This window comes from Oryx dammah, unplaced genomic scaffold (genome assembly GCF_014754425.2).
Source record: "Oryx dammah isolate SB20612 unplaced genomic scaffold, SCBI_Odam_1.1 HiC_scaffold_15, whole genome shotgun sequence".
In the NCBI taxonomy this organism is placed as follows: Eukaryota; Metazoa; Chordata; class Mammalia; order Artiodactyla; family Bovidae; genus Oryx; species Oryx dammah.
Window position 1 is genome coordinate 41,576,134 of NW_024070199.1, and position 22,173 is coordinate 41,598,306.

Consider the following 22,173-nt stretch of genomic DNA (forward strand, 5'->3'; position numbering starts at 1 on the left):
TCCCCTCCAGGGTAGAGCTGGGACCCCAGGGCAGAAGTTCCAGTCACCTGAAAACCTGCTAAGGAAAGCAGGTGTGGCCCCAGAGGGCCCAGCCTTTCAGGAATAGCCTTGACTGACCCTCGTGGCCCCTGGGTTGGCTGGGCAGATGACTGGGAGGGGCCTGAGGCTCAGAGACCAAGGGCGAGGCCTCAGGTCACAGGGTCGGGGCCTCGGTCCCCCTGGGGTCCTGCACAGTCCTACCCTTTGCTCTGGTCCAGTGCCCTCCCAGCGCCCCAGGGAGGGCTGGATTGGGCTTTTGGGGCGAGGGGCCAAGAAACGTGGTCTGGGTGAGGTGGGTTCCAAGGACCATTTCTCCTTTCCTCTCTACTCAGCGCCCACCAGGTCACAAGTGGTGCCAGGGTGGCAGTCCCCTATGAGAGGGGCGAGGGGCCTAGCGCAGGAACAGGGCAGCGGAGGGGAGGAGCAGAGAGGCAGGCAGGTGGCTGGGTTTGAGGCCAGGGGCAGTGGGTGGGGTGGGGTGGGCAGGGGGCCGTTCACCTGCCGGGTGGGTGGAGAGGGTGTGGCAACCCCTGGTGGTGAGCTGGGCGGTGCTGGGTACAGAGCGGGGGACGGGGCAGTGCAGGTCGAGGCTGGGGCACTGCAGGTACACAGGAGGGGCTGGCGGTGGGCAGTTTATTCCACGTCATGCAGACACTGACCCACACGCTCAAGGAGCTTAAAAATACATTGAGCCACACGGTGTCCGTGCCCCCATCTCCCGCTGAGACACAGAAAGACACTTGGCTGAGTGGGTCCGGGTCTGAGAGCCTCCATTCTAGAACAAGGCAGCGATGTGGGCCCAGGTGGTGGGGGGGGGCGTGGTGTCCTTTCTCCCGGGAGGAAAAGTGCAGAGACAGGGCCGAGGCCCCAGGCAGGGAAGGTCCACTCTCACAGCGGTTGGCAGCGGGTGGGCCCATCAGGGTCCTTTCTGGTCCGTTTCTGAAGGCCTGGCCCATCCGGCAGGGGGCCGCAGCACTCCGGAGGTGCCCCTGGGCTGGCCGGGCGAGGTGGGGTCCTGGGGCCTGCGCTCAGTCCCGGGCCTCGTCCAGACGCCACTTTAGAGCGTGGTCCTTGTGCGCATCGGGGAGGATCTGGTTGCGCATCCCTCCCAGCAGGTTGGACGTGGCCTCGGTGGCCAGGATGAGGGGCTTCACCACGGTCGGGGGCAGCTGGCGGATCACGCCCCCCACGGCGCCTGTCAGCCCTTTCTGTTCGTGGCCCCGAGACGCCACCTCGCAGATGGTCTGAGCTGTGTCCAGGATGCCCTGTGGAGGCCAGCGGTCAGTGCGGGGGTCCGTGGCGGGGGTGTGGGTGTGGACGCGGGACCACTGGGGGCAGGACTGGGCCTCCTTACCTCTCGAACCGTGTCGTAGGCCTTGGCCACGCCCTCCCGGAGGTCGGCAGGCTGCTGGCCCTTCCGCAGCCTCCGCACGGAGCGCTTGTCCTGCAGGGAGCGCGAGACGGGCGCCGCTGGGGACAGGATGTCATACACCGTCTCAGCTGTGGCCTGGGGGCGTGGGGGACAGCAGATGAGGAGACAGGACCAGGAGGGAGCCCACCACCCCCCAACAATCCCTGCCTCCCCCACAGCCACACTGTACTGGGCTGCTCCTGGGGTCCTGCCAAGCTCCCAGCCCCCAGGGCAGGGGGCTTTCGGGTGACCTCATGCCTCCTGAGGGGACTCCCTGCACGTCCTCTGGACCCACACCCCTCCTTCAGCCCATCTGGGGGCGCCACAGACGCAACCCGAGCCCAGCGCCTGCCCTCCCCAGCTGTTCCTCGTGAGCTCCAGGGGCGGCCTTGACAGAGACCTGGGTTCCCCTCTCCCACCCCCATCGTCGTTCCCCTGACCTGGCCGGGCCACACCCCAGCTCACTGCCCTGGGAGGGCCTCAGATACCTGCTTATCCCTCCAGCCTCCTCTCGAGAGATCCTGCCTGCCCCTCCCCAACTGTCCCGAGGATCTGCACGCTCCCCCCTCACTTCTGAGGATGGACACAAACATCTGTCCGTCCACCTGCTTCTAGTCTAGACCCCAGGGCACTCATGTACAACTGCTCACAGGATAACCCCTGGGTTTCCCCCCAGGCCTGGTGAAGCACAAGGGTCAATCTCTGGTTCATTCAAGAGAACCAGCCCTCCCCCCACATCAGGACAACGCCATGAATGGACACCTAGTGGGCTCTAAAGCTGGGGGCCTGACGCTCCCACACAGGAGCCACGGGGGCTCCAGGCCGGTCACGTGACTTCTTGTCTCTGTGATTGTTCCTCCTAAGATCTCACACGTCCAGACTGCCCATGCTCAGTAGAGCTATGAGGAGGGAACTGGGCACCGTGGAGCAGAGCCTCCCCACCCTGGACGCTGGGGGTCCGCTCACCTGGATAGCTTGCACCAGCCGGTTGCTGAGCTCCAAGGCGGCCGAGGCTGTGGACGAGCCGAAGGAGGCAGCGCCGCGCTGTAGTCCCCGCATGAGGCGGCCGTCCTTCCTGTACTGCTCGATGGGCAGCCACAGCAGGTCCCGGAACCCCTGGACTAGGGGCACAGGGTGGGCAGAGATGCCCGAGGCCGCCCCCACCTACCCTGCTGCGGGAACTCGTCCACTTAACTCCCCAGAGTGGCTTCTAGGCTGCCCGAGTATGGCAGTTTCCAGAGCCTCCAAAGTCAGATACTCACAGAGCTGGACGACCGAGTGCATGGGGCCCACGCCCCCCAGCAGGCCAGGCAGCTGGTTCTTGCGGACGTCCTGCAGCCACTCATTGAGCGCGTAGCCCAGCACCTTGTCTACACCCAGGAGCCTGGGTCGGGGCGGGGAGAGGAGGGCAGGGCGGGCAGAGCCCCTCACTGAGGAGGTCACAGGGCCAGAGGGACCCAAGGCACCCAACATACCCCGCAGCTCCACCCAGCCCTGTATGGAGGGACTGACTGAGCCCATGTCACAGAGGACAAAACTGAGGTGCCAGAAGGGTGAGGTCTTGGCCAAGGCCCGAGTCAGGAACAGAGAGAGGGCCCTGCGAAAGGCCTGGAGGCTCACCCATGCCGGCAGCAGAGCCGCTTTAGCTTCAGCTCGGAGCAGTTGAGCTGGGCCAGGCCGATGAGGAGACCTGCGAAAGTGCCCTGGCGAGGGGAGAGGAGCTGGAGTTTACACCCTGGGGCCCCAGGACCGGCCCAGCCCCCCCGGAGCCACTAGAGGCTGACAGTGGCCGGTATTGCCTGGGCCCCTGGCCTCCTAAGGCCACGGCAGGATGGGAACCCGACAACCCACTCACCACCTGGTCCATGGTGACGTGCTTGCCATGGTAATCCAGCCAAATGGGCACCTCAGACGTGAAGCGGAACTCCCTGGGTTAGGGAGTGGGGAGAGGGTCCTGAGGTCACTGGCCTGGCCCCTTGCAGCCTGGCCCGGGGTCCCCAGCCCAACGCCCTACCTGAAGTAGATGGGCTGCTGCTCGGTGGGGGGGACGCCGTGCCTACCACCTGCGGCCTCCTGGGAGCTGGTGGTCTCCACACCCTCGGGCTGCCCTTCCTGGGGGCCGCTGGGTGGGACCGGGGTCTCAGGGCGAGCTGGAGGGGAGATGGCAGGGACAGACTGGGGGTGGGCCCAGGCATGGCGGTGAGGCAGGAGGCCCGGACCACCCCCTCGCCGGCCCAATTGCTCACCTTCGGCAGAGTTCTCTGCCGGGACCACGGGGTTGATGCTGGCCGCCAGGGTGGTGAAGAAGTCCCTGAGGAAGAGCAGGGCATCCTGTGGGGAGTGAGGGGGTCAGACTCAGAGGCTTGGGGGGCAGCGGGCTCGGCTCAGGCTCCGTCCCCATGCAGCCCGCTCACCTGATCCACATTGAGCCGCAGGGGCAGCAGCGAGACGCGGAGGCAGCACTCGGGGCCCCCCAGGTTGGTCACGGGGGCCACGTGCAGCGCTTTGACCTTGAGCTGAAGGCAGGAGGTGAGCTCTGGGCCCCGCTGGGCCTCAGGCCCCCACCTCCCCACCGCTCACCCAGCTGGTCCTGCAGAAGCTGCTCCCTCAGTGAAAGCTGCCTGTGCCCCCACCCTCCAGGACTCACAAACGGCTGGGGTGCGGGCGGACCGCGGGGCCCGTACCATGTTGGAGTGGGTGCGCCGCGGCATGCGCTCGCTCGTGTGGAGATACAGGAACTTGTTGATCTGGGAGGAGGCCAGCCGGTCGCGCACCTCCAGCTCCTGCACGATGAACACCTGGCGGGACAGTGGCTGCTCCTCCAGCTCCCGGCCAGGGACGACCGGGCCTGGCTCCGCCGGGTACGCCTCGTGCTGGAAGCTCACCTGCGGGGCGCACAGCGGCCTGAGCAGGCACTCCCCACACTCTCAGCCCTCCCCGCCCCCCAGTCTCAGCCCCACGCAGCTGTCCCGCCAGCCCAGCCCGGTTCTCACAGCGCCCCGTCCCCAGAGGGGCACCTGCACCCCCATCACTCTCGAGGGCAGACCCCGGTGCGGTCCTCCCCAGCATCTCTCCATCGCCATGGCTGTCAGTCCTGCCTCCTCATAATCCCTCCAGTCCCTCTGCACTGACACCTCCGCAGCCGCCCCTGGCCGCGGGGCTGCCATTCCCCCTCCCCTGAACACCCCCCCCACCCCCTCCAGCCCCTTCTCCTTCCACCCAGAGGGACCTTCGTGAAGTGTTCGCCCGCCCACCCCACGCCTGCAGACTCCTCCCTGAGGCCTGGCCAGGCCGTGCTCTCCCTCCAAGCCCGCCCTCGGCCCTTGCCCTTGATGTGCGGCACCCTGGCCTCTCTGCCCTTGGCAGGCCAAAGCCTCCCTCAGCCACAGGCCCTTGCCCCGGTCTCTCCCCATCACTCAGCGCTGTCACCAGCTCCCTGGCCTGTCTGGAGTCCTAGGCGCCCTTGCCACCCCTCTGAAGCACTTAGCACCAGCGCCCTTGAGAGCTCGGGGGGTGGGTCTGTGTGGGCTCGCTCTCAGTAAGCAGCCCTTGACCTGGCCCTTGACCCAGCACCATTTCTCAGGCCACCCTGGCCCGCTGTCTCCCTTTTGGACACTCAGTGCAGCAGCCCATCCTGTGGTTCTTTCCGCTGTCCCTCTGGTAGAACCCAGAACCGCCCGTGGTCTTCAGGGCCTACGCAGCCTGCCTGGGGTCGGGTTTCCGGCCTCGTCCCCTACTGCTCCCCTCCCTTCTCAGCGGCAGTCCCGCCGGCCTCCTTGCTGGTCCCAGAACACGCAAGGGATGCTCCTGGCTTGTAGCCCTCGCGCTGTGCCCTCTGCCTGAAAACCTCCTCCTGGCTCACTTCCTCACACCTTTGTGCAAAACGGCACATTTCCACGAGGACTTTCCAGCCCTCCCCAGTGCTCCCTGAGCCCTCTCTCTGTTCACATTCCCCAAGCACTTATCACATTTGAGTATATGTATATATAGTCTTTGGAGGCGGGCATGGCAACCCACTCTAGTACTGTCGCCTGGAGAATCCCATGGACAGAGGAGCCTGTCCACAGAGTTGGACACGACCGAAGTGACTTGGCAGACGCGCATGTGTAGTCTTATCAGGCTCCCTCTACTATGACACAGGGACAGGAAGGCAGGTTTCTATCTGCTTTGCTCATCGCTGCCTCCAGCACTTAGAACAGCAGAGCAGCAGCTGACCAAGTGCACGACCCACGGGTTCCGTGGAGTGAAGCGCTAGGTGGGCAGCGGGGAGGGGAGGGCCTGTTCTGGTCGCCCCCCAGTCTGCCTTCTGTGCCCGAGCCCCCGGCTCACCTTGCTGACCCCAGTCTCCACCCCCGCCTTCTGTGTCTGAGCCCCCAGCTCACCTTGCTGACCCCAGTCCCCACCCCCGCCTTCTGTGCCCGAGCCCCCGGCTCACCTTGCTGACCTCGGTCCCCACCCCCGCCTCCTCTGCCTGAGCCCCTGGCTCACCTTGCTGACCCCCGTCCCCACCCCTGCCTCCTCTCCCCGAGCCCCCCACTCACCTTGCTAAGCTGGATCTCCATAAGGACGTGGTGCTGCCTCCCACTGCCCCCCTGCGCACGCCAGGAGTTCTGGGGCCGGTTGGGGCCGGAGCTGCGAGAAGGGGAACTCCGGGGGCCTGAGAGGCTGACCCTTGCCCTGGGCAGAGGAACAAGGAACGAGTTGACTCAGAGGGAACAGCCTTCCCACGTTCCCTCTGGGGCCAGAGACCCTCCCCCTGGGAAGTTGGCGGGGCATGGGGAAGAGGAAGCCTTAAGGCCAGAAGATGAGGCTTGGGTTCAAGGTCACCAGCTGCCAAAGGTCAGAACTGGACCCCAGCCCAGGCCCCATCTCCTGGGGGCCCCACTGCCACCCGCACCCACTCCTTCTCACCTGTGGCCAGGGTGCGGGCCAAAGTCTCGGCCACCATATAGGTGCCAGACAAGGGAGACCTCACGCAGCACCACTCGACTGCTGGGCACGGGGAAGTGGGCAGGTGCCCGCAGCAGGTCCGTGCTGCCCAGCGGCTGTGCAAAGTGCCCATCCTGCACTACGATGGGGCCTGGGTGCAGCTGCGTCACCACGGGCTCCCCGTCGGCGGGCTGCAGGGGGGACACCACGTGAGCACGTGGGCACAGCAGCTCCCCCGGTCCAGGCCGCGTGTTTCCATCCTCACACCCCTCTCCCCTATTTCACAAAAGGGGGGTCTCACGGGCCATGACCCAGAGGGACCTGAGTGCCCTGTGCTCCTGCCAGCCCTGCCTCCCTGAACTAAGGTCTAGCTTGCATGCGACAGTGAGCTCGGGCATTCCCACTGGCACTGGGCGGCCAGGAGGCCAGCACCCTCACAGCGAGTGGTTCTCCTCCCCTTCCTGCTATCTGCCCTGCTCCTCTCCCTCCCGACCCTCAATGTCCCCACCCCTCTGCCCTGGACACCATGCCTTGTCACTTCCTCTGGACCTCCGTCAACTTCTTCCAAGCCCACAGTGAGGGCTGCCTTCCCAGGGAGCCCTTCTCAGCTCTACCTGTGGTTCCAACCCTCATCCCCGCAGATGGAGACCACCTCCTGCCTCTCTCACAGTGGGAGCTCTAGGAGGGCCCCAAACTGAGCACCCTCTTCCTGGCCCTGCCCAGCCTGCCCACCACACACCAGGATGCCCAGGCCAGGAGCGTCCAGGATGCAGAACTCATCGCTGTCCAGAGTGTCTACATCCCCCTCCTCTTCCTTTTCAGCTTCTTTGGCCCCGGAACGGGACCTCAAGCTGCCAGTGGGGGCCCCAGCAGCGGGCGAGGGGGGTTGGGCCCCACTCCGTTCTCCGGGGAACAAGTAGACCGACACTGGAGAGGCCTGGAAGAAGGGGCTGCCTGTGGCGGAGAGAGGGGCCAGTTGAGGGGGCTGCCTGGTGTGGGTGCTGACTTCGTGTGGTGACCCCACTGCACCCCGACCCCACCTGAGGCCTGCGCCAGCTCCCGCAGGCTGCGCTCAGTGTCCAGGAGGGCGTCCGTCAGGTCCCGCTGGTTGATGAGGGCCGTCTCCACCGGTGGGCACGAAGGCAGGGAGGCGGGGCTCTCTGAGAGCTGGGCCAGGCAGGGGGCACTGGTGAGCTCCAGTTAGGAGAGAGGGGCAGGCCCCAGGGCCCTGGTGGGGGCTGCGGCAGGGGAGGGGCCTGGGCGGAGCTCCGGGAGCGGTAGGGCCAGGCCTCACCTGCACCTTCTGACCGGCGATCTCTGTGGGGCTGGGCGGCTGGGGTGGGGGGTGTAGGTCCCCCGCGCTCGTCAGGTACTGCAGCAGGTTGATCAGCAGGGCACAGGAGTCAGCGCAGCTGTGCACGTGCATCACATTGTTGGAGCAGCGCAGCTCGAACAGCGGCTGGCTCTGCGGGGCGGGGCGGGGCGGGGGTGAGCCCTGGGATGGTCAGTCAACAACCCACTGGACACATGGGCACACTCAGCCTGAGGGGAAGAGGGGCTGTCCGAGGAGGCACGGGGGCTCTTCTGTGCCTCCAGGCTCCCAAGTCCTGCACCTCAGCCCAGTCAGCCGGGGCCTGTTAGGGGGGGGGGTTTAGTTGCTCAGTCGTGTCCGACTCTTGGCGATCCCATGGACTGTAGTCCACCAGGCTTCTCTGTCGAAGGGGCTTTGCAGGCAAGAGTACTGGAGGGGGGTGCCATTTCCTTCTCCAGGGGATCGTCCCCACCCAGGGATCGAACCTGGCTCTCCTACATCACAGGCGGATTCTTTACCAACTGAGCCCCCAGGCCTAGTAACTGTCTTTTACAGACAGGGAAATCAGGGACCCCCAAGGGCTACCTCCTCAGGTCCTGCTCTTTCTGGGCTACAGCTGCCTTGTGCTGGCGGGGTTCCTACGGAGGGATGTCTGCCTAGGGCCGGACCCTTCCCAGGAGGGCGGGTAACCACAGGAGAGGGCTACCAGGGACTGTGACCTGAGCCCAGGCCCCGGGGCAGAAGCAAAAGAGAGCAGGTGGGGGACAGTGATGCCCTGAGGCTCTGTTGCCCAGATTCCTGCTCTGGCTCCGGGGACCTGGGTAGACCCTGGGAGCAGCCACACTCACCAGTCTGTCATCAGTGTTCCCCTTCCAGGTTCTGATCACAAGTTCCAGGAGGTCAACATCCACGACGCAGACGTAATCTAAGGCAGAAAGCAGAAGAGGGCCCTGTTGCCTCCTCCTACCCAGCCCCGGCCCTGGTGGGAGAGTCTAGGGTTTGAGTGGGTGCCGCCCTGGTGTGCGTGAGTGTGTCTGTGGGCACTGAGAGCCTGACCAGCAGCTGGGGGAGGACATCTGACCGCTCTGGGGGTGGCCAGGCCACAGTCCCTCGGAGGGGAGGGAGCCCAGCCTAGGCCCTGCCCACCTCGCCGCAGATCCAGGGTCTCCATCTCACACTTGTCGGACAGGTACAAGGCGGAGTCGTCGAGGATGAACCTGGCGGGGAACAGGGCTGAGAAGGGCCGGGAGCCGCTGCAGGGCCGCAGCTCCTAAGAAGGTAGGGCTCATAGAGACAGGCAGAGGGGGCCCTGACAGGGCCTCCCAAGCTGACAAGAAACTAGTGCTGGCCCTTCTCTGGCCTCAGTGTTCTTGTCTGTACAATGGGGAGACCACAGGCCCAGCCAGCAGGCACTCAGGAACACTGGGCAGCATTTCTCTTCCTGCATATCTGTCCAGCTCCTCCCTGGGAGGGAAATGTCCTGCTTTCCCCCTACTGCTTCTATATATGTAAGAATAAAGCTAATCTCAGATCCTGAGAACAGAACCTGGGCCCTCCCAATCTGTGGGTTCTGCTTCTGAGGACTCAACCAACTGCGGATCGCAAGTATTTTTTAAAAAATCCATTCTTGGTCAGGGAACCAAAACAAACAAACAAACAAAAATCTAGAAAGTTCCAAAAAACAAAACTTGAATTTGTTGCATGCTAGCAACTACTTACGTAGCATTTACACTGTGTTGGGTGTTAAAAGTAATCTAGAAATGACTTAGAGAATATGGGAGGACGTGCCTGGGACACATGCAAATGCTGCACCCTTTTTACATAAGTGACTTCAATGCCCCTGAATTTTGGTGTCACGAGAGGTCCTGGAAGCAATCCCCTGCGGATACTGAGGGATAGCTATCCATCTCCTTCCAGTCTTTTCTGTGAAGACATGGAGATGTATACAAACACACTCGCAAAAATCTTTAAAAAATATATATATATATATGGCTTTATATCTTTTTTTTTTTCAGTAAATATTATATGATGGAATTTTTCAATGTTACTCTTAAATTTGACTTTAATGGTTGGGTAGGCCATGTTTGGGTCAGGAAAATCTACTGGAGGTGGGCATAGCAACCCAATCCAGTGTTTTTGCCTGGAGAATCCCATGGACAGAGGAGCTGGACAGGCTACAGTCCATGGGGTCGCAAACAGTTGTACACAAATGAAGTGATTGAGCACAAGGCCACGTTTACTGACTGAGGTCGTAATCTGGGGTCACATAATGTGTTTACAAGGTTTGGCTATTTTAAATTATACTACGGAGGCTTTATATTTCACCCTTTTTATCCTTTCTTTTGGCTCTTCCCTGGTGGCTAAGAGGTTAAAGTGTCTGACTCTAATGCGGGAGACCTGGGATCAATCCCTGGGTCGGGAAGATCCCCTGGAGAAGGAAATGGCAACCCACTCCAGTATTCTTGCCTGGAGAATCCCATGGACAGAGGAGCCTGGTGGGCTACAGTCCATGGGGTTTTATCCTGAGGACGACCCCCAGAAGTGAGATTATCAGGCAAGAGCTCAAACGCTCTGCCTCAGAGGTCTGACTGCCTCTAGGCAGGGGAAACCTCGACTTCCTCAGAGAGGGATCACTCAGATGCACAGAAAGGCTCAGACTGGCCTGAGGACACGGAGCGGGCATGTGGGACCGTGGGGAAGGGGCAGCTACAGCCGACTTGGGGTGGGATGGACGGGGGGCTTGGGTAGGAGGAGCTGCATACCTGAGCAGGAAGGTAGCGGTGTCCATGACGATGTTGCTGGAGAGGGTGAAGGTCTCAGCAGTGACAAGGACACGTACGGGGAGGTAGAGGGGCCTGGGAGGGAAGGGGTCACATTTGGGCTGGGGCAGCTTCCTTGCTCATGAGAGCCTGGCCCCAGCCCCAGGCCCCTGAGCCTGGGTACCTGTAGTCCACGGCACAGGAGAACAGGTGGACGTGTAGGATGGTGATGACCGTTGGAGGCAGGTAGCCCAGCACTGGGTCATCCAGGACATCTAAGAACTCCAATAGCTTTGGGGGCCAGAGGAGAGGTACATGAGGGTGAGGGAGCTTCTTTCTTCCCCAACCCCCAACCCCAGCCCAGCCCCCTACTTGCTGCCCACCAGCTGTCCACCACAGCCTGGCCCAGGGGCTCTACCCACGAGCCAGCTCCAGTCCAGGGTCAGCTCTGGCCCAGCCCCTGCCCTCGCGCCTGCCTCACCCAGGCCTGGAACCCTGCCCGCTGCACCCCCTTGGCTCACCTGGGAGTGCCAGCTCTGCTCCGGCAGGGCCATGCGGTGGCGCAGGGTGGCCCTGTGCAGCCGCAGGGTCACCAGGAACTCCTGGGGGGCAGGGCAGAGTCAGCACGGGAGCCCCAGGGACCTGGGAGGCAGAGCCCTGACCAAACAGGTGGGCTGGAAGCAGGCGGGCCTGTACCTTGACGTTCCTGTGGGGGTCCAGCTGGATGCGCACCGCGGTGGACAGCATGTGGGGGCCCCGGCCTTGGCCTCTGCGGCCTGAGGCTCCTTGTTCAGTCACCCCGTCCTCTGATGGGTAGATGGTCCGGGCCAGCTGGGCCGGGGGAGCAAAGGCGGGCAGCTCCAGGCGACTGGGCAGTGGGTAGTCGTCCATGGCCGCTGGGGAGGTATCTGGTGAGCTCCCCTGCCCAGTTGGTGGACGGCCCACTCTACCCAGGGCACACATCCCTCCCAAGAGACCACCCCTGACCATGGACCCCTGGGACCCAGGGCAACTGGCCCCCAGCCCTCACACCTCGGTGGTAGAGCGCTGTCTTCTCCGCTTCCAGGCAGAAGTAGCCAAGCCCCGGCTGGCCTCTGTACTGAGAGACGCTGAAGATGGTTCCCTGTTCCACGTCCAGCACCAGCTCCCCATGGGCGCCCTCCAGCCGCTTCCCACACTCGTCCTGCAGACAGAGCGCGCAGCCTGGCCTCAGAGGCTATACTCGGCAGCCCCCATGCCCTCGGGGTCAGGGGGCCTCCAGAGCCCTGGTCTGACTAGGATTGGCTCTGGCCGCTCTCCAGACTGCTGCAGATCCGGGGCAGCACCCAGAGGAGAGGGGTCACCCTCCCTGTCTACCTCCAAGCATCGGATGGTGCCTGCTCGGACCCCGAGCCTTACCTAACCCTAACCCTGAGTGCCTTACAACCAGCAGGTGCTAGTAAGCGGCTGACAGGGCGTGATGGGACGGGTGGGGTGGCATGGGTGGGTCAGAGGGGCAGGTGGGTGCTAATGGCTGGGCAGGCCACACTTGGACCCCAGTGGGGCTTCTGTTTCGCACATTCCCAACTCGGAGCAGGCCTGGTTTTCCTGCCAGTGGGGGCTCTGGAGTCGGGGGTCCCTGCTCCTGGGCTATCGTCACCTCCTCTATGCCTCACCTTGGTCTCACAGTGGGCGGTGATCCGGCCCTTCAGCACCGTCACCAATGCAGAGAAGGTGCTCTGGGAGCGAGGGCTCCGGGACTCACGGGCAAGGGGCTGGGGGGCACCTGATGCCCCCACTGAGAAGTGGGTGTCCTCGTCGTCTGAGTCCGAGTCTAGGGTGAGATCCAGGAGCTGAGTGGCAGGGAGGCCTGGAGGTGGGGGGAGGGTCTGCCGCGGCCCCCGGAGCACCCTTCCTACCCAGCCTGAGGGCAGACTTGCACATCTTGAAGCTGTCGTGCCAGAGACCCGAGGCACCCGGGCAGCCGGCAGCGGGGGCGGCGGGGGCGGGGGCGGGGAGCAGGTCTGCGGGCTCCCACATGAGCAGGTCATTGTTGATCCTGGGAGGACGATGGGACCACGGCAGTGAGGGGGGCCCAGCCCAGGCCCTGGCCACCCCTGTCCTGCCCACACCATCACCTGTTGTAGAGGCTCTCGTAGACCTCCTTGCTGGGCAGGAAGACATGGGCGGCGGGCAGGATCACTTCTAGGCTACAGCGGGACAGCGCCAGGGCCCGGTTCTGAAAGGTCCTCATCTCCTCAGGGTCTCCAGGGATCACCATCTTGCAGGGGGAGGGACACGGGCGGGGAGAGCAGGGAAGGGGATGTGAGAGAGGTCAGCGCCTGCTGCCGGACTTAGAATCTGCTTCCTGAATGCCAACCGTCATTCACACGAGCCTCCTCTGCTGGGATGTATGACAGCCATCTTCAGTCTGGTCTGAAGAACTGACTGCGTGTGAACCCTGCTCCAAGGGGCCTCATGGATGTTACCTCCTCTATCCCCACGGCAGGCCCCACGAGAGGGGTCATTACACCCACTCTCCGGAAGTAGAAGCTCATCTGTTGTTCACTTTCCAGGCGGTTGGACAATCCTGAGATGACACAGCCACCAAGTGGCAGAGCCTGGATTCGAACCTAAGCCGTTTGGACCAGAGGCCAGGCGCTTAACTGCCTCTCACTTGACCCTCAGCACCTTCAGAGAAGAGGATCCCAGGGCCCAGATGTCCACTGCTGAGAAATGGCTGATGGAACGGGGTCACAGCTGTCCCACCAAGGCCCGTGGCCCAGGGCACTGCCCTCGCCACGGCCCTCACTCTCGGGCCCCAAAAGCTGCGGTGTTTCTGACTCTTCACTGACCAGAGATGATGGAAGACATGGAATTCTCACTGGCGCTGAGTCACATGTTATCTGGCCCTGCAGGTGGTCTTGTCCCCCTGGCCCACAGCCACCAAGTGGCTCCCGAGAGACTCAGAAGGCCTGGACCTCACCTCTTCCGTCTCGTACATGGTCCTCTTGGAGGAGAAGGGCGAGGGCTCAGGCTCCCGAAGGTCGCACAGGTTCTCAGCCGACAGCTCCAGATCCTCTCCCTTCTCTGGGGCCACTTCCCACTGTGCGTTGAGCTGGGGGTTGAGGGTCACCACTACCCTGCCAGGGCACAGGCCTGTCACTGGCCTGCAGGGCCTCCCGCTGCCCTCGGTAGCAAAGCCCTCCTCTCCTGTCTGCTCCTTCCAGAGCCCCGACTTACTGGGGCAGGAAGTACTTGTGCCCAGGGCTCTTGGGATCCAGAGCTTTGGAGACCCGCAGGCAGGGGACGGGCGGCTTCTCTCCATCTTCATAGGTGACTGGAGGGGATGGGGAGGGGTGGGGGTCGTCACTGCCACCTTTTCCCATCTCTTCCTCAATACCGGGTGGGTCAGTGGGGGCCTGGAGCCTTGCCCACAACTACTGTGTTTTATTGTTTATGGACCTGTGCCCTCCCTTGCACCCACATTCTGCCATGGCCCTGGGATAAACGGTCCATTCTGCCCACTGCGAAGAGGAGCCCGGGGAATGGAGGGCGCCTCACAAAGTAGATGAGGCGTGGACCCCACTCATGACCCAGCTCCTCTCGGGGCCCCAAGCCCCCCTCTCCCAGAGGCCTCAGCCCCCTGCCCAAGGGGTTGTCTCCTGGGGGAGTCTTACCATGCAGGTCAGAGCAGGTAAGTTCCAGGCGGGTGGGGGCTGGGGGACCAGGCCCACTGCTCAACTCTGACCGGAACTGGGGCTCAGTCAGCTCCAGTCTCAGCTGCTCATCCCGCACGGCCCGGCCCGCCCAGGGGTCCCGCTCAGGCCGCAGGTCAGCGATAGGGAAGCGCAGCTGCAGTGTGGCCCGGGGTGCTGAGAGCCGCACCAGCATGTGCTGCTCGGCTGCCAGAGGGGGCTCTGTCTGCGGGAGGAGAATCAGAGCTGCGGCCACCCCCCAACCCCCGTGGTCAGGAGCGGGAGGATCCGTGCCCCGCTTTCCACCCTGGTTGGGCCTCTCACCAGCAGGCCTGCAGGCAGCTCAGGAGCGGGTGTGGTGGCCTGGCGCAGCAAGGCAGCGAGCCGGTCCAGGGCCCCCAGTTCCACATCCGCCTGGAAGTCAGCCAGGTCCAGGGCCAGTTCTGAGTGACAACGGCAGGCAGGTGGGCGCCGGGGCCGGCTCTGAGGGGGAGGGTGCTCAGGTCAGCGAGGGCCGTGTGGCGGGGGAGGTGAGGGCAGGATGGGCAGGGGTCCCCTGAGCGAAAACAGGAAGAACACAGAGCCCTCCCAAGGTGTGAGGAGACGAGCTCAGGGAAGGACCCAGGAGGGGAGCAGGGTGTCACGGCCTGCTCGAAGCAGACAACCACGCCACCCAGAACCTACCACCCTCAGCCCTATGGGCTGGCAGGGCTTTGCCATGAAGCAGGAGAGGGGCTGAGAGGATGGCATGCATGTGGCCCAGTGGTGTTTCAGGGCTCCGGGGTGGGGGTGTGCTCTGGATGGAGCACAGGGACTGGGGGAAGGGGGAGGGGCAGAGAGGCACCCGGGGAGGCCGGTGGGGGCAACACCCACAGCATACAACCAGGGGCCCCAGGCCTGGAGGCGGGGGGACTACCTTGGGCACCCGGCGCAGGGTCTGCGTGTGGCGCAGGTGAGCGCAGGGCTGAGCCGAGGCCTGGGGTCGCAGGCTGTTGGGGAAGCTCAGGATCTGGGCAGGGACGGGGAAGATGGTGGGGTCAGGCTGAGCCCCCCGCACACACCCTCGCTGCCAGGCCCGGCCGCACCGCACGCGCAGGCTGTCAGCCCTCACCTCTGCGCACTCAGGCTCCAAGGCGCCCCTGGGCCACAGGCACTCCAGCACCTCCAGCTGCCCGAAGTGCATTTCTGTGCTGGTGACCCGCCGGCCCCTGCTCGTCTGCAGCTCCCAGGACAGCTGCACGGCGGCACCTGTTAGCCTACGGGGAAGAAGCCGGGCGTCAGAGGGAGGACTTCAGGGGCTCAGGGAGTCCCCTCATGCTCAGGCCCGCCTTGGGCTTGTACCGGACATGGCTGCAAGGACAGGCCCTCTGGAAGCGCGGTCGGAGACGGTGCAAGTCATGGGAGCCGAAGGACCCATCCATGGTGGCATCAAATTCGGCAAAGAAGTGGGTGGTGAGGTCAGGTGGTCCAGAAGACGGGGCAGATGTCTGAAGCAAGGTCAGGGTCACACCCCCCAAGGTCATCTTCAGCAGCGAGTCGGGGCGCAGGGTGTTTGAGGGGGGCACTGGGGCTGTCCTGCCTGAGAGGATAAAGGCTTCACCAGAGGCTCCCCAGAGCTCGTGGGGACCCCAGGTCAAGTGACAGTCAGACACTTGGACTCAGCGCTGGGAGAAGCCTTGACTGAGGTGAACCCTGACTCCAACCGGGAGCTTGGCCAGGCAGGGGTGACACGAAGCCTCGTTATGTCAGACACTGAGTCCAGGCTCGATTCAACGTGCTTAAGGAAACTGGACAAACTGGAGGTGATAAAGCACTTACCCAGTACCTGACACATATAAACTCTCACACATACAGCCTGGTGGGGTCAGATCTTATCTCTCATGAGAGGAGAAACAGTCTCCAAGAGTTTAAGTACTTGGGCCAATGTCACCAACTCTACTGCCTGAGCCCCCGGGGAATCTCCCAGTGTCACTGACTCTGAAATCCACGCTCTGTCTGTCACTTTGCCACCTCCCCTGAGTGTTCCCCCAGAACCAGGTCACCAGTGGTGGACCCCCAGGCCTCCTGCACACATATAAGCAACATGACCCGACATGGTGCGTTCCTCTAGCTCTCACTGGGCCGGAGAGTTCTGGGGGAGGGGAGGGGCGGGGCGGGCCTGGGGAGGGGAGGGGAGTCTGGGAGGACTCACCGGTTGGGGGCGCTTGGGCAGAGAGCCGGCGGGAGGCTGTGGTACTGTGCACAGAGGAGCCCAGATCTACGTCGGAGAGCGAGAGCTCGGACACAGCTGAGGCCACACTGCTTGTGAGGCCCGCCATGGAGAAGAAGAGGTCTGTGGGCCAGAGGAAGGGGTCTCAGAGACGGCCAGGCTCGGCCCTCTGACCTCTGCACCCATACCGGACTCCCTGGCAATTGCCAGGTCTAGCCCCGCACGCACCAGTGCCCTCCAGGTTGACAAGGGGGTTCGAGAGGGGGTCTGGGCTGAGGAGCTCAGTTCCAGTCCCCGCCTGCAGCTGCTGGTTCAGATCTTGTTCAATCAGCCACAGGTCTTCAGCACCGAGCGGGCGGCTCTTGTTCAGCTTGTCCACCAGGCTCTCGGGGTCTGCCAGGGAGGACATGGCCTTGTGTCAGTCTTGTCTGCCTGCCCCTTCCCAACCATCCTCACCCCCCAGACTACCCAGACGCCTCACCTGCAAGGCTCACAGCACCGAGCAGTTCCTGAAGCTGCTGGAGCTGCTGTGGGGTCAGGAGCAGGTGCAGGGAGCCCAGCTGTCCACACACCTCCAGCTGGGGGGGGAGCGAGCAACCACGGAGCTCATGCCAGCTGCTGCAGCCACCCACCTGCCCTCACCCGAGGAGGCAGCCTGCCAGCCCCCAGGCTGAGCTCGGCCACCAACTAGCTGTACGACCCTGGCCCCAACTTGACCACTCTGAGCCTCTGTTTCCATTTCCCCAGTTGCCTAGAAGGCAGTGAGCTCCCCTCTTCTAATGACCTCACTCTGTCCCAGGGAATACCAGCTCTGCTGAGAAAGATGCTGAAATGGGGTATACTTCCTTGTCCCCAGAGGTCTGGGAACCCACCTTGGGGCCTGGGAACGCCTCATTCTGCTTCAGTTTCACTGTCAGCTCCAGGCACCCTGAGCAGCTGCCGATCTGCAAGGGCGGCTCTGGGGGTCCTTCCTGGGAGATGAGATATAGGAGAGGAGGGATCAAAAAGATGCGGTCAAGTGACACTAGTGGTAAAGAATCCGCCTGCCGATGCAGGAGACGCAAGAGATGTGGGTTCACTCCCTGGGTCGGGAAGATCCCCTGCAGGAGGAAATGGCAACCTGCTCCAGTATTCTTGCCTGGAAAATTCCATGGATAGGGCAGCCCGGTGGGCTACAGTCTAAGGGCCCTCAAAGAGTCGGACATGACGGAGCACACACACGGTCAGAAGGGGTGGAGAGAGGCAGGTGGGTCAAGGGCCAGCGAGGACAGGGATTCGAAGGAGAAAGAGACTGTGAGGACCAGAGTCGGCCCACCTGCTGGGGGAGCTCCTCGAAGTGCAGGCGGACCCCCGTCAGCTGCAGCAGCTTGTGGAGGAAGGCAGGAGGCTGGTGCACATCCACCGGGGGTGCCTGGCTTGGGTCTCGCACCGCCTCATCGCAGTACTCCAGTCTGGGGAGTGGAGGATCAAATAGTGCTCGGGCCACCCGAGCTGGGGTCCCCCGCCACGCACCATATTCTAGAAGTCTGGGGTCAGTGACGTCTGGCCTGCCGAGCTACTGCACCGCAGCCAGGCCATCCTGGAACTCCACGGCCAGCTCTTGCTCCTCAGACCCTCGGCGTGTGACCTGATCTTGGGGGCCCAGCACCCTGGCCCTGCACCACCCAGCCCCTGGACACCACTCCAGGCTCCCAGCACGGTCCACCTCCCTCTGCCACGGCCACAGCCCAGGCCCACTCAGACTTGCCCTGACACCTCCGAGGAGCCCGGGATGGGGAGGCAGGCAGGGCCAGGGCCATTCAGTAGCCCCTCGCTCCCCTCCCCATTCACACAGCCCACCTGCTCAGCCTGCCCTTACCTCTGCACATGGGCCTCCACTGCCACGCCATGCTCCCCAGTGCCCGGCGAGTGCTCCACCCTCACGACAGTATCTAAGAAGGTCACCTTGATCCTTCGCAGTACTGAGGGGTGGGGCAGGGGGGTCTCAGGTCAGGCAGAGTGGTGAAGGCCAAACAGTTTCCCTGTCAGGCAGCAGGGTGCTGCCTGAGGTCCTTGCACTAAGGGCCGTGGAGGGGCCTACTCACCAGTCTCGATGGTTTGGGCGAACATCTCCAGTCCTTCCAGGGGCTGCGGTGGCTCAGAGGGCTCAGGCAGCCCATCCCGCAGGCACTCCTGAGCCAGCTGCATGCTCGTGGTCATGCACGAGGCCCAGCTCTGCGAGTCGGCGGTCCCCGGCCCTGCAGGTAGGAAGAGGGTCTCAGGGCAGGCGGGCCCAGTCAGATCCTGGGTGCCCAGGCCCACTCCCACTGTCTGCTCCCCTCCCCCACCCCCCACCTGAGCTTTACCCTCCTCTTACCTGGGCCCTGGCGGGGTTGTAAGGTGAGCTGGAGGCCTGCCACGTGCACAGTGCAGTGGTCGGTAAGCAGGGCAGCCCAGGGCACGGCCACTTCAATGGAGCCCACGAAGCCTTCTACCAGCTCCAGTGGCGACTCCATAGACTCCAGTACCTCATTCACAGACTGGGAGCAAACAGGAGACAAAGCCAGCTCAAGGAACTCCCAAACTCAACTGTCTCCCTGGCTACTGCACTCCTCACCAGGCTGTTCCACCTTGGAGAGCACTCTTGCTCTCCCATCCCTCCACGTGCTACTTACCAAATCCTACCTTTGCTCAACGATCCCTACTCTTGGCTGCCCTATTACTGAACAGTCCAACACGCCCAGTCTTTTAAACCTGAGGACGGGGGAGCTGAAGGAGGAAGAGGAGGGAGCCAGGCAGAGGGGATGGAAGGGAGGGTTCCAGGCATGGGAACAGCACATGCAAAGGCCCAGCCAAGACTGCAGCAGCCCACGTTCACCTGGACAAGCACAGGGTTTAAGGGGAGTGTCCAGGAGAGGCAGGCCGAGGCTGACCTGAGCTGGAGGAGGACTCCCAGCTCCACCTGGTGTAGCTGCACCTCTCTGAGGCACAAGGCTAGAGCCTCCCGTTACAAATAGAGGGGCAGCCCCCTGCACCAGTCTGGGAGCTCCCTGGTGGCAGGAGCCCACCTGCCTTCTCGGTGTGACTCTAGGCACTGTGTGGTGCCACCCAGAGAGGGCCTCAGTAAACCTCTGTTGGATCCATGAATAAAATACATGGCAGAACCAGAAGGTCCACAGAGATCAAGTGCAAATTTCTTACCCAGAGATCCAAGATGGGGAAACTTGAGGCCTAAACAGAAGGGACTCGTCTAGTCCACCCAGTGTATTCTAGGAACTGAGACTGAGACCCGGGCTTTTCTCTTCCTCCTATCGCAGCGTCCCCAGGGACCAGGTTTCTCTGGGGGTCCACAAGGTAGGGGCTGCAGGCCTAGCAGCTTGGAGAAGGGTGGGCATATTGGGAAATAATTTGCATTCCACCAGGGGTCAACTCCTCCCTGGAGGCCAGGAAGAAAAGTAGCCTAGCTAGGAGTCAATTCACTCCCTAGCCAGAGGGCAGGGCAGGTGGGAGTCCAGAAAGACTACAGGTTTGGGCCAGTTTAAGAGGCTGAGGTTAGAGGTCAGAAAAGGTCTTCTGCATGGGGATTCACAGGTAAGAAGTGTCACCAACTCTTGGCCTGGGGGTCTCCTCTGCTCCACATTTGCTCAGGAAGGCCTGGTCTACCATAAAGCCCAACTGTTCTTGCCCAGACTATATTGAGGTGAGGCACACTGTCCGCTCCCCTAGAAAACTGAGAAGCCCCTGTCCTCATGGCAGCTTCCCTGGTGGCTCATTTGGTAAAGAATCCACCTGTAATTTGGGAGACCTGGGTTCGATGGCACCCACTCCAGTATTCTTGCCTGGGAAATCCCATGGACAGAGCAGCCTGGCTGGCTACAGGGGGTGGTCCATGGGGTCACAAAGAGTAGTATACAACTTAGCAACTAAACCACCAACCACCACCTGTCCCCTTGCCCACCCCTGTCGCTCTGGACTTGAGGGCTGACCCAGTGCCAGCCCTGGTCTTTCGCCTCTATGGGGAGGCTCCTTTGCAACTTCCCAAGTCAGCTGTACCATGAGTCACAGCTCTTTACCGCCCCCAGCCTCAAGCCTCTGACCCAGACCTTATTCCTCTCTGCTTGCCCAGAATCTCTCTCCTCTCTGCCTCAGGCCAGACCTCTCCACCTTTCCTCCAGGGCTTTCCTCTAGGTGATGCTAGATGCTGATGTCCAAGCCCCTCCCCAAACACCCATTTGGTCCATCCCACTCTCCCCAAAGCAGGAAGTAGGCAGCAGTGGCAGTCACACAAAGTGTTGATCAACAAGGGTGCTGACGCGGTTGTTGACATCCATATCCGGAGATGAACACCACCCACTGAGCCTGGGACGTAGGGTCAGGAGGTCAGGACACCTTTCCCACAGGGGCCCACAGCAGGGTCCTGGACCCCTTCCAGACTTCCTCAACCAGCTGTATGTCCCAACTCTGCCACATCCGTGGCCTGGTCCCACCTGAGCCCCCTAGTTCCTGCAATCCCTCCTCACCTTCTCCTTAGCCCCTTGACAACACCCTCAACTCTCGCCCCCAATTTGATACGCTTATCCTGTCATTCTCCAGAGACGTGACATCCGGCTCCCCAGCCTCAGTTTATCTTCCTGCGAAGAAGAGGCACGGACCTCTTCCCGTCTAGCTTCTGGCTCTGGACGCGACAGGCTGGGGTCCCTCTGACCCCTGGAAAGGGCCGGACGACCAAGGCCTCTCCACTCCGGTGCCTGGTCCCTTAGGTCGACCCTTTCGCAGGCAGCCTCAGGCCGCTGAGCCCCCGAGTTTGACCCTTCCCGGGTTCGGATCCTCACCCAGATCTCCAGATGTATATCCCGCAGGGCAACGCTGCCCTTGTACAGATCCAGGCTGAGCTGGTCCAGGCTGAGGTGCTCCTGGAAGAAGTGACCCAAGTAGTGGTGCAGCAGGTAGCGGCAAACCCGCTCTTTCACACAGTTCGACCATGGCCACAGCCATCGTGACATCTCGGGGACCGCCGGGACCGGGCCGCTTCCACTCGCCGCCTGCCAGCGTTCCCCGTCCGGTTGTGCTGTTCACTAGAGCCCCCGGCTCACCCTGCCGCTTCTCTTAGGGCCCGGCCGCCCCGGACGCCCGACCACGCCCCCCACGCTCACTGCCATTGGTCACTGCAAAGGGCGAGGCCTACTGATTGGCTGCGGGGGCGGAGCCTTCAGGCGCGAAAAAGGGACTGGGCTCCCAGAACGATATAGAGCTCCCGATATTGATTTACGCTTGCGTGTAAATTCTGTGTGGGTGGACCTTTAACCTCTCCTACGGGCTCCGGGAAGGCTGTAGCCTGAGGTGCCAGCCCTTCAAAGGAATGCGCATGTGCCAACTCGTCCAATTGGTACTTGGGGTGGTTGAAGAGGATTTAAAGGGACAGTGTCCCATTAAACTTAGTAAAAGCTTTCTAGAGGACTACGTAGTGTCAGAGCCCCAGAACTCATCTCTAGAAACAATTAACTGAAAATATTTGCATTTTGAGCATTACTTTGCTAGCGTGTGAGATGATTTGAACTGTGGTGTTGGAGAAGACTCTGGAGGGTTCCTTGGACTGCAAGGAGATCAAACCAGTCAGTCCTAAAAGAAATCAGTCCTGAATATTCATTGGAATACTAAAAGCGAAGAACTAAAGCGCCTCTTGATGAAAGTGAAAGAGGAGAGTGAAAAAGTTGGCTTAAAACTCAACATTCAGAAAACTAAGATCATGGCATCTGGTCCCATTACTTCATGGAAAATAAATAGGGAAAAAATGGAAACAGTGGCTGACTTTATTTTGAGGGGCTCCAAAATCACTGTAGATGGTGATTGCAGCCATG

At 62.2% G+C, this 22,173-nt stretch overlaps 1 protein-coding gene across 2 annotated transcripts; it reads right to left on the reverse strand.

The window, feature by feature from the left end:
- Nucleotides 1-655: 655 nt before the first annotated feature.
- On the reverse strand, nucleotides 656-21,454 carry ATG2A (autophagy related 2A). 2 transcript variants are annotated; one of them, XM_040256147.1, is made up of 41 exons: nucleotides 21,148-21,454; nucleotides 18,693-18,855; nucleotides 18,421-18,573; nucleotides 18,195-18,297; nucleotides 17,652-17,787; nucleotides 17,209-17,307; nucleotides 16,818-16,914; nucleotides 16,565-16,729; nucleotides 16,319-16,459; nucleotides 15,469-15,706; nucleotides 15,239-15,383; nucleotides 15,044-15,136; nucleotides 14,452-14,610; nucleotides 14,110-14,353; nucleotides 13,673-13,769; nucleotides 13,416-13,572; nucleotides 12,568-12,710; nucleotides 12,349-12,488; nucleotides 12,106-12,263; nucleotides 11,483-11,633; nucleotides 11,147-11,346; nucleotides 10,972-11,052; nucleotides 10,635-10,741; nucleotides 10,454-10,546; nucleotides 8,838-8,908; nucleotides 8,540-8,616; nucleotides 7,674-7,844; nucleotides 7,420-7,546; nucleotides 7,119-7,333; nucleotides 6,362-6,570; nucleotides 5,992-6,127; nucleotides 4,135-4,335; nucleotides 3,865-3,966; nucleotides 3,697-3,781; nucleotides 3,465-3,600; nucleotides 3,309-3,378; nucleotides 3,071-3,153; nucleotides 2,713-2,834; nucleotides 2,417-2,571; nucleotides 1,394-1,546; nucleotides 656-1,304 (listed from the first exon to the last, which is right to left on the reverse strand). In XM_040256147.1, exons 1-41 carry the CDS (start codon nucleotides 21,316-21,318, stop codon nucleotides 1,068-1,070), a joined length of 5,784 nt encoding a protein of 1,927 aa, XP_040112081.1. In that variant the 5' UTR covers nucleotides 21,319-21,454; the 3' UTR covers nucleotides 656-1,067. The 2 variants fall into 2 exon arrangements, with proteins under 2 accessions (XP_040112081.1, XP_040112080.1); XM_040256146.1 differs by having other exon boundaries at nucleotides 3,306-3,378.
- Between the last annotated feature and the right edge of the window lie 719 nt (nucleotides 21,455-22,173).

What these genes read in the sequence shown, in the direction of transcription:
- ATG2A (XM_040256146.1), bottom strand. Translation starts at nt 21,318, where the DNA reads ATGTCACGATGGCTGTGGCCATGGTCGAACTGTGTGAAAGAGCGGGTT. An exon ending in CGCCCAAACCATCGAGACTG is followed by an intron (nt 18,298 to 18,420) that starts GTGAGTAGGCCC and finishes CCCACCCCTCAG; the next exon opens with TACTGCGAAGGATCAAGGTG. An exon ending in TGTCCTTGCAGCCATGTCCG is followed by an intron (nt 15,384 to 15,468) that starts GTACAAGCCCAA and finishes TCTTCCCCGTAG; the next exon opens with GCTAACAGGTGCCGCCGTGC.